This window comes from Phlebotomus papatasi, chromosome 3 (assembly GCF_024763615.1).
Source record: "Phlebotomus papatasi isolate M1 chromosome 3, Ppap_2.1, whole genome shotgun sequence".
NCBI classification, from domain to species: Eukaryota; Metazoa; Arthropoda; class Insecta; order Diptera; family Psychodidae; genus Phlebotomus; species Phlebotomus papatasi.
The window spans coordinates 69,801,110-69,812,281 of NC_077224.1; the positions used below are offsets into that span (position 1 = coordinate 69,801,110).

General features: G+C 34.0%; 2 protein-coding genes across 2 annotated transcripts; both read right to left on the minus strand.

Moving 5' to 3' along the window:
- Window positions 1–742: 742 nt before the first annotated feature.
- Window positions 743–1,881, minus strand: LOC129808145 (zinc finger protein 675-like). Its single transcript, XM_055857903.1, has 2 exons — window positions 1,801–1,881; window positions 743–1,719 (listed from the first exon to the last, which is right to left on the minus strand). Exon 2 carries the CDS (start codon window positions 1,712–1,714, stop codon window positions 758–760), a length of 957 nt encoding a protein of 318 aa, XP_055713878.1. The 5' UTR covers window positions 1,715–1,719; window positions 1,801–1,881; the 3' UTR covers window positions 743–757.
- A 3,423-nt stretch (window positions 1,882–5,304) lies between these two features.
- LOC129808135 (zinc finger protein 90-like) lies at window positions 5,305–11,107 on the minus strand. The gene is made up of 2 exons (XM_055857891.1): window positions 10,921–11,107; window positions 5,305–6,600 (listed from the first exon to the last, which is right to left on the minus strand). Exon 2 carries the CDS (start codon window positions 6,585–6,587, stop codon window positions 5,337–5,339), a length of 1,251 nt encoding a protein of 416 aa, XP_055713866.1. The 5' UTR covers window positions 6,588–6,600; window positions 10,921–11,107; the 3' UTR covers window positions 5,305–5,336.
- Window positions 11,108–11,172: the final 65 nt, after the last annotated feature.

An 11,172-nucleotide genomic window follows, 5' to 3' on the forward strand; every position in this document is an offset into this window, starting at 1 on the left:
TTCGCTGGATATGTTGTGGTCCGGAAAGAGTTAACGACGAGACAGTTTTCGCGGACCGAAAATCAGCAATAAAAATGAAACCAATGAACAAAACCAGTAAAAGGTCTTATATCTGGCCTTCGAAAAGCTAACAGAGTCTGATTTGGTATATTTTTTGTCTCTATGGACGATAGGGACAAAGATAGCCTAAAAATTTAAGTGATTTTTCTGACAACACTAATCAAATATTGTATAGTCCTATATGTTACTTTCTGTATCCTGGGCATGAACCAATATACTTATTATTATTATAAATGATAATTTTCAATCTAATAAAAAGTATTATGTAAAACGGTTTTGCTTAAAAAAAATGGAATTATTTAAAATATTTAAAATTACTTTTCATTATGAGAATTTAAAAATTCGTCATTTTTTAGCTCAAAAAGTTACTATATTGCAAATAGCTGGAGACTTCCAAAAAATTTCCTAGATTCCTTCAACCTTCTTTTTTGCAATTGCGTACAAACATAAGGATAAAATAATTTTAGGTAGTCAGGAAAAATTATTTTCTTTATGGGACACCGGTGTTCCAATCGTCCTTAAAGGGCTAAACGATTCAAACTAAAAGAGATAAATCAGTGATAAACCCAGATAAGCTAATGGTAGCTAAGATTCATTACGGGCAACTTCGGAGTATTTTCAGTTGAAATTCAAATGATTTGTGTTTTCCAATGAGTTTTCGCCTTGTTTTCTACAGACAAAATTATCTTTTGCAAGTTTATTTATTTCCAAATTGATGCAATTTCATATGATCCATTAGAGATTTTCGGTTTTTCAGCCATTTTTCGCAGATATTACATTGTTCCTTTTTCATATGCTGCATAGCGTGTTTTTTCATAGCTTTACGACTCCAGAAGACATTTCCACAAATATCACATTGATACGACGTTTCCTGGACATGAGCCTCATTTATGTGATCATTCATGTAGTATTTTTTGCTGAAGCCCTTGCCACAATATGGGCATTCGCAGAAGCTTTTTTTAAGATGAACCTTATAGATATGCGTTCGCCTTGTGAGCCATTCCGTGAATTTTTCATCGCAATATTGACAAGAATATCGTTTAACATTATTGTGCCTATCCATGTGGGCATTGTAACTATTTCTTGACAAAAAACTCTGATCGCATTCTTCGCATTTGTGAACTTTTTTGGGTGCTTCCATAAAACAGTTTTCACGACAATGACTTCGTCGGTTGAAACAGGAATGATTCTTGAACATATGAAGACCAAGGTAGACATTTCCACATTTCCGACATTTCATTTTCTTCTTTTCCAAATCTCTCCTTGTAAATGTTTTTGTACAAATTACATTCTCATCAGACTGATTAGCCTTTGCCTGGATTTCAATCTCAAAGTGCTCCTCCTTTTCAGGAGACTCAGTAATCTGTGATGTTGATATAAATTCAATAGTGGACACTTCTGTACCATCCACCATTTTTTTGATCTTGTCCTCAGTTTCCAGACATCTCAAGCGGAACTTGTAAGCTCCAATCATTTCCTCTTCGCAAACCGTACAAATCTTACTTGTAAGTTCCGGATAGTCAGTAAAGCTGATCCCTACTAGATCATAGTAAATACTGCTTAATGAAGCGCTGTTGTAGGTAACATCCTGAACGGATTTCTTTCCTTCTGCATTGCTTTTTAGACACATCCGACACATTTCCCATTCTTCCATTCTCGCTATTTGCAAGATATTTTAAAATTAGTCTTTTAAGTTATCTATAATTTCATGAACTTAGTAGGCGAGTAAAATGTTCTTACCTAATGATAAGGGACGAATGAAGATATTTTGTTTATAATTTCGCTGTCACTTTTTTTTTGCTATATGCACAATGTATCATCTGGAAACCCTCTTCTTAGGGTGTGTTGCATGCTGTGAACCGGTAAAACCGTGAATGTGAACGATATTTTCCAAAATTAAACTGTTACAGTTTGAATTTAAAGCAGAGGAGAATTCGCAGAACGCTCGAATTCAGTAAATATTCTGAAATTTTGCTGCAATCCGTAAAATTACTTTCTACTGAAATTTTTTTTGTTAATTTTTTTTCCAAAAAAGAAATGTTAATTTCAAATTACATTAATGATTTAACGGGAAAATTTGTACAAATTTGACTATTCTACAATAAATTATTCTAATTCTTACGATTTTATATTAAATTTCTTGATGGTTGTTCGTAGACAAAAATCCAGTGATAAGCCTAGATCAGCTTATAAAGGTGCGATTTCTTCATTACAAATTTGAATTGTAGCAAACTAGAAAGATATTTATACATAAATAATGCAAATTGCGTTTAATAATTTTTAAAGTGTATGAAACATATTATCGTTATTAACCCATTCAGTCAATGTACCAGAAATACTTGAGATAGAATGTTCATATTTTGGGATTAGTTTCCTACAGAATAATAGATGAATTTTTTGGAAAGAAATTTTTTTTATCTATTATAGGGGCGCGTGGATTCGCCCTCAAACACACGTCTTAACGGTCACTGAATTTAAATTCTGTGCATTAATTCATTACAAACTCTATTGCCTTAGATAGAGTAACTATCCAAGAAAACAAATTGGCAACCAGAATTTAAATCAGGAAAGAGGCCAATTTTAATAAATTCGACGGGATGTCGAATTGTATGTCCGCTATTTTGAGCAAAAATTTTGCATGACCTTCCACAAATTAAGAAAACAATAACACAATGTATTTTCATCTCTGTCGGACTATTTTTCTCAAGTAAATTGAAGAATTAAAGTTACTAAAAATCCATTCCCGGCAGCAATTCGAGTATCAGTTGCCCAGGAATAAATAATCAAAAATCACTCAATTTACGTATGATGTATAATACCATGGTAAGGAATGGGTTAATGAGGAAAATTGGATGACTATGCATAAGTGTCTGAAAATCTTTAAAGTCGATTATCTCGGAAACTATGAGAGATAGAGGCCTCAAACTTTACATCCATTTAGAGTCTCTTTCAAGTTTGATATGTGCAAAATATTGATATATTGATATGTTGAATGAGAAATTCATAAGTGTCTAAAAATCTTTAAAGTCGATGATACGACTTTAAAGTCGTTTATACGAAAAAAATATACGCCACGCGAAATCTTTAAAGTCGATGATACGACTTTAAAGTCGTTTATACGAAAAAATATACGCCATGCGAAAATCCGCGAAAAAATACACGCCCCACGAAAATCCGAGAAAAAATATACGCCCCGCGAAAAAATTCGCGTCCGCGAAAATCCGCGAAAAATATACGCCCCACGAAAATCGGTGAAAAAATTCGCGTCCCGCGAAAATCCCTGAAAAATTCGCGCTCCGCGAAAATCCGCGCAAAGACAGACGCGCCACGAAAATGCGCGAAAAAATTCGCGCCCCGCGAAAATCCCCGAAGAAATTCGCGTCTCGCAAATTTCCTGATTTTCGGCATCAGGGATGTTCAAAACATATACCCTGTGAATTTCAGCTCGATCTGAGCACTTTTAGAAAATCCGAGGATTAAAATAGGTGTGATTAGAAGGAATAACACATAATTGTATCGATTTTTCAACTATGTCAAAAAAATCTCTTACTTACAAGGTTCATAATCCCACCTCACAAAACCATAGATAACTTTCAGATTTTGTTTTAGAGGAAAATGAAAATTTAGTGACTAGGCAAAGGCTCAGTGAAGTGTCCACCTTTGCACACGATGCCGGAATTTAATTTCCAGTGTATTTCTTCACAAGCTGTTTTTTCAGCTGTGTTGCGGGTTAAGTGTTTTGCGGTTGGAGTTGATGTAATATCCCCTGGATTTAATCCATATTCTTTTGCCTGTTATACTTCCGTATAACACAGATTTGTTCAATTTAGCAATCATCTCTTCTTCTTTCCCACTTGCTTGGAAGAGAGCTCTAGTGGTTCCTATCGCGAAGGTCGCTACTCCCGCATTTACCTTGTATTTCAGACCAATTAGTATTTTGCCCTTTCTTTCAAAGTGTCTTGAGATCATCTTACTGGACCAGATGTTTTCACATCTGGAACGCTATAACTTCCTATGTGATATTCAGTTTTGGTTTCGTAAGAATCACAGCACTGTTTCGGCTCTCCTTAGAGCCAATCATGACATTGCATTGTTCTTGGATTCTTGGACCTTGGTTCAGCAATTTGGCCTTCGATAGCATTCCTCGCGAACTACTCTGTAAAACACTTTAGAGATTTTTGGTTTTTCTACGATATCCGTCTGTCTTATTTCGTCCTACCTTGCCTCCCGATCTCATGTAGTGAGGTCCGGAGAATCAACCTCGTTTCTCCTTGATCTCACTCACGAAGTTCCTATATTACAGTGCCCGCTCTCTAATCCGGATCGCCGTAATCCGGACGAGTTATCGACGGTTACCTTTAAAATCATTTTGAGGTTATGTATGCATGTGTGTTCAGCAATGACAATGAATTATCCTGTGAAGTTTTTGTTCAATAAATGAAGTATAATAGCATAGAATTCTCTAATTTTGTCTTCTTAAACTTCTTTAAAACTTCTATTCTAATTCTCGGAAAAAACCTTGTATTATATTTTCAAGACGTTGAACAAATTCAAAAAATCCATCCGGATTACGAAGCGGACATCTGTCAAATTGTCTCCCAATCATCCGGATTACGAAGCGGGCACTGTATATTAAATATGTCACTTAAACCCAAAAGACTTTTCTTGGCTTGGTCCTAGGACGATGGTGAATTGGGGTTGGGAATGGTTTGGAAAGATCTAAAATGCGTTGAAAATACATCTAATTCAATTAAAATAAAAGGGTGTATGGAGTAAATCATATATTTAATATTTCACAGTGTAGTGACTGATTGAGAAGTGCTGAATAGCAAATACTGTATTATATTTTGCACTGATTTTGGAAAAATAAAATAGTTATGTTGGAGAGGTTGGAGAAGTCAAACAACGCGTTTCACTGAAAGCGATGGATACGATATAAGTGGAAAACTATACTCACCTTTGTTATTTATTAAAAAATGTCAAACATATTCAAAATCTTTATCATCTTCACCAAACTTCACTTAATATTCGGCAGGTAGAATTGAGGAACATCATATTGAAATACACTTTAACCTCTTAAGATACAAAAAATAATATTTTACTTAGTCATGGCAGTAAAACTGTTGCACGGTAACAAAAATGAAGTCTTTAACTTACCAATAGATTCAAAATTTAGTTTAGATCTGAACTAAAGTTCAGTAGAGTTACTGACGGCATTTTACGAAGTCAATAAATTGAATGATATCCTGTTTACACATTTTTTATTGCGATATCGATCATTTATTATCAAAAATTATTCTATTTTTCAAGAAATTTTTGCTAACAATAGTACCGCTCGGTGGCAGAAGATGGACATGATTTGGATGATTCGTCCGAACATGATTTTTCATCGAAGCATTCCAGGTAAATCCTTCAGAGCATACCGGACAGACGTAGTTTTTCTCATCCAAATGTATCTTTTTGTGGACATTGTAGCTCTTTCTGTTTTTGAGAAACTTTCCACAAATTTCGCACTTTACTTTACGACCGTGTTGATGTCTTAAGTGTTCGCTCAATTTTTCAAGATTTTTAAAAACACTTCCACATTTTTCACACTGATAGGACACTGACTGAACCATATCTTCTGACGAATGACGCAGAAGAATATGATTATTCATTTCGTTGTGCGTATTGAATCCTTTGCCACAGTGATTACAATAGCAATAACTCTTCTTCAGATGAAACTTAAAAATGTGGGTTCGTCTTGATACCCAGCATCTGAATTTTTTGTCGCAGTAAACACAAGCATATCGCATTAAATTGGTGTGTTTATCCTTATGTAGTGCTAATGTATTTCTATTTGTGTAAAATTTATCACATTGATCGCATTTGTAAGATTTTTTTCTGATTTCTTTTGACTTCTCTTCCTGTTCAATTGAAACTTTATCACCTTCATCTTCTTCATTATTCTTAACTGATAAATCGGATGAAACACAAGGATGGTTTTTGAACTTTTTTACGCCCCTAAACCTCTCTTCACACTTTTTACACTGAATTATTTTTAATTCGAATTCTACCAAATCCTTCTCAGATAATTCATATATTGATCGTTTGGGTTTAGGAGGTTTCTGTGGTTTAGAACTTTGTTCTTCTGGTTCTATTTCTGCACTAACATCTGCTTGGTTATCACTTGTTGAATCCTCTGGTTCTACTTTAATCTCCACATCCGATTTCTTTTCTTCAGTCTCAACTTCTTTAGCAACAGTAATGAAATCAATACTGATTACTTCAGATCCATCACTAAAGAGCTCTTTGAGTTTTTCTTCAATTTCTATGCATTTGTTGCGAAAATTGTAAGCTTGAATCATGTGATCTTCGCAACTAGGACAAATGAATCCAGGAAATGCTGAATAGTCTGTGAATGTTGTACCGACAAGTTCAAAAAATATATTGCAGAAAGGTATGCTATTGTGGGTAAGATCCATTAAGCATTTCATTGAATTCTGGTTAGACTGAAGACACAAACGGCAAACTGTCCATTCACTCATAACTGTAGTATTTCTGCAAAGTTAAAGTATTATCCATAAGATCATGATTGCCAGGTTTACGGGATGTCAGTAAAAATAATTTATCAAGAAAAATATTTAAAAAAAAATTATAAATGATCCCACAAACTTTGCAAATCGGAAGCTTTTATTATGCATACATATTTGAGAGATCACCAATAGTTGAACAATTTCTCTTGATTTTTTCTAAATTACAATGTATCTATTTTTTTCTGATTTCAAAGCCCTAACCGACTTAACACCAAACTTACTATTATTATTATTGGTTTATTTGGTGATAAAAAAGAAGGTAATCAATTCGTAGTTTACAAATGCAATGGATTTTAGTGAAGAATGAATGAAAAAACTAAGTGGTCATTAGAAGCTGGCTTTCTAAGACTTCCTTATAAATTGAATTTAATGAATTGATCCATATACCGTGTAATTTCTACGAAAATTCTTATCGTTCTAATAACAATTAGCCGTATTTTAACTTTTTTTTTCGTTTTTCACTGTTGTAGACTAGTTTATAGTTCAAACATTCGTAGAAATAAGTTTGCCCATAATTTTCTTAAAGTAATTTAAACATTGGAAGAGTAATATGAAATGGACATATAAAAAAACCAGTGATAAGCCCAGATAAGCTTATGGTAGCTGAGATTCTTTACATTCGACCTCGAAATGCGTGCAACTAGGGGTGCTTGCAACTCGGAATGCGTGAAAATTCGATTGTGAATTGAATTTTTGGAGTAAAGATGTAAAGAATCGCGTCGAGCAAATAGTTCTCGGCCACCGATATGGATAAAATTGGCTCGACGCGATTCTTTACCCCCAAAATTCAACTCACAATCGAAATTTCACACATTCCGAGTTGCAAGCATCCCGTCCCGAGTTGCACGTATTTCGATGTCGCCTATAAAGAATCTCAGCTACCATAAGCTTATCTGGGCTTATCACTGGTCATTTTTAATTTTAAATAGTCTGAGTGGGGACAACCAACAAAAGAAAAAAAGTTCATTTAAATCGGTTAATAAACATTAGAGATAGAGTCCGGTCCATATGGATATAATAAGGGTCGGGGTACAGTGGGTTGGGGTAGAGACGGATGGGACCCATTATTAGAAAGATTTTGCTATCAGATACAATATATATGCTAAAATTTCATTGAAATCCCCTGATAAACACAGAAAATGCTGTCCGGGCAAGACATTTTTGGTTATAGCTCGGGTCAGGGAACATCGAGGGAGGAGTGCGACCCATCGTTGGAAAGGTCTTGACCTCAGATACAACATACTAAAATTTAAAGAGAAAGCATCGTCTAGTTTTCGAAATATACTAGTTTTCATATAAAATAATTTTTCCTCAAATCGAATGAGTGATACCGGCACTAGTATAAATACTAAAAATTACTCCACACACACACACGTCTTTCACATGAATTTGTTATTATATTCACTTACAAATGTATACTGTAACTCTCTGTATCTTTCATACTTTCTAAAATAAATGTTAATAAACAAGTTTCTCGGGCGATTCACACACTTTTATATTCAAAACCTAAGACACTGAATCACTTCAGGCCGTTTTATTTGATAACTCATTATCAAATTGGTGTCCAATTCTGTGAGACACATAAAAAATCTAAAATAATAGGGGAAAGCGTGCTACATTCGGACGACTCAAGCTTCGGACAACTCATTTTTTTCTATGTTCTTAATAGATTTCACCAGTAGCTCTTTTTTGGAATTTTGGACTAGCTCGACTAGACTAGTTTTTAAAATATAATACAGTAGTAATTAAAATATAATTAGTAATTCATTCGTTACAAAATGTCTCATCTCATACTTAACAAAAGCAATTTAAAAGTTTTACATTAAACTTGGAATTTTTCACGGTGTTTAAAATTTGTAGGGGTTGATCCAATCGGAGTCGTATTGTATTATAATGGCTCAAATTAATTTAAAACACTTTGAAAAAAAAAAAAGAATTGTTCGAAGCTTGAGTCGTGCGAAAATAGCGCGTTTTCTCCTATCCTCATTTGTGGGGAAACGTTTTTTTATAGCGACCCTCAGTGGTTGGACATCAATAAAGAAACAGCAAAAAATACTCACTAAAAAAAGTCTCCGATTCGATTTTTTCACTGATCATGGAAAATTATTTTGACACTCACTAGCACTGCACTTCATCACTGAACACTATTAACTTTACTTCTTGGCCAAAAAGTTCATCCTGGTCTGAAGAACTGTTTGCAAGGTTTGCAAACACACTTAAACTGAAGAACAATTTAAAGAATACACGAATTGAGGAAATTATTTGATTTCAAATTTGAGCTCGTTTTACTTTGTAGATTTAGAAAAAAGATTTACATGTCCCATGTCCTTTTTATTGATTCAGATCTGTCCCTGTGGTTTTAAATTAAACCTTCAAGGTAAATAATGAATCTGGCGAATCAATAACCGAAAAATGTTTACGATTGACAACCAATTTAAATACGAAGGAATGTTTTGTACATCATAAATCTGAGTAAAAATTACGCTACGGCTTCAGATCAGACCTGAGCCTCATGCCAGTTCGTCGCTGATAGCTTTAAAGGTGACTGAAGATGAGCTAAAAATCTTTTCAGATATAAATTGAGACTTAGGGCTTAGATTCTGACAACATTGGAATCTGGCGGGCTGTCAAATTACATTTTCCAAAAATTTTAACAAAGTGAGTTTTGAAACGTTTATGCACAAAACCACCTCACTTTCGAGTATGGTAGAGAACTTTTATTATGTGCTTTAATGGTATCTTAGTTTTTCTTTCAAAACATCATAAAACACTACCTAAATACGCTTATTATTCTCTTTTGGTCTCTGTAATAACTGATTTTATGTTTCATTGTGTCACTGCAAGGGTGCGTCATCCTCATTAAGCCACTAACAAAGCACTAAACCTTAGGGCCTCGACAGACCTAAGGATTAGCCGAGAGACGGCTTAGCGTAATCATATTCGAAATAATGATTAAACTAAATTTCCATAATTTTCCACTAAGTCGTCTCTCGGCTTAAGTCGTAACTGTGTTTAGGGCATTAGCTTCAATGATTGCTTAGCTACAAGTCTCCAAATTATTATTTGGAAGCCTTTCGTCGCGTTTTCAGTTACACTGTTTGTCTCCAATTAAAAACTTTCCCTTGTCTCCATTTCGATTAATATGTTTCCAATAGAAGCATTTTACGCTCGCGTAATTTTCTTGTATTTAAGAGGTTTTCAAATTATATTAAAAAGAATTTTCACTAAACAGTAACATTTTAGAGGAGTCAATGAGCAAATTTATGTAATTCTCTTCTGAAAAAATATGAACTTAATCTTTCCGTACAGAAGTAGATCTTGAAAAATTCGAAAATCTATTCGAAGATCCAAAAAAGAGAATTCCTTACTTCTTATTGTTGTGAGGAAAAAAAACAGAACAACGACGTTTAGTGTTCTCGCCCCAGTATTAATCACTCCATAATCACTGAGTAACTCTTTTGCCAGCTTTTTGGTGTGATATTTTATAAATTTTCCCCACCTTGTTCGAAAATTTAGTATGAAAATTCGAAATTGAATTTGAATTCTTCGAACATCAACGACTTTTTGTGCAAATAGAGTTCCATTTACCTTTCATCCAAGACACTATTGAAGAATCAAAGTCTACTTGTGATCGGGCTCAAAATCTACTTCTGTTTGGGCTCAATGTGTTGAATCTTCTGTCAAAGTTAAAGCGTCTGGAAATGGTTTTGTATTAGGACATTTACCCTAATTTGAGATGAACTTAAACTAACACCAAACGCAAAAAGTTATAAAATTAAAACAAAAAAATCAATTATTTTGTACAAGGGAGTGACATTAGGTCTGAAAAATACGACTGATTTTAGTGCAAATCTTTCCCTGTTTTTGTACACACTTCACGAGATATCTCCAAAACTACGTAGGTTGCCAATTTGGGGTTTTCGGTTACCAATTCAATATTAAGTTGGCTTTTATTTTGCATTTATATTTTTTGCTAATTCTTTCTACACTGACAGAAAACAGCTAATAAACCCAAAAGTTTTCTAAGCGCGCTAGATATGGGAAACATAGGAAATGTCATGTCCCTAATTTTGTATATAAGTTCATGAATTATATTTTTTAAACCTATTATTCATGATTATTATTTTTAAAGAGACTTGTGAGATTTGTTCTTCAATATTTCTATTTTTCAAACAAATTTGTTGAATATTTAGTTTTCGATCAATTGCAATAGCTGTGACAAGACCAATACAGACTGACGAGTACTAGTCCGAATACCTTCTTTTTAAAACTCAATTTTACTTACCTAATGCTGTTGATATCTTCTTTCCTGCAGTTTAATTAGATTCTTGGATTGATGTAGAAGGATTTGATGTAGTTTTCAGTGTTGATTCTTCCTTTTTTCTTGTACAAAAATGAAAGTTTGTTGAGCACTCTTTTGCACTTGTTTGACATTTCTTGCGCTGCACCGCGGTGTTTCCCCGAATCGGTGATATATATCGTCGATATATCGATATTTTTCAAAAAGGAAAAACGGGAAGAAAACAATGGGTTGAAT

Excerpts from the sequence above, each read along its gene's own strand:
- LOC129808145 (XM_055857903.1), bottom strand. The coding sequence starts at position 1,714 with ATGGAAGAATGGGAAATGTGTCGGATGTGTCTAAAAAGCAATGCAGAA.
- LOC129808135 (XM_055857891.1), bottom strand. The coding sequence starts at position 6,587 with ATGAGTGAATGGACAGTTTGCCGTTTGTGTCTTCAGTCTAACCAGAAT.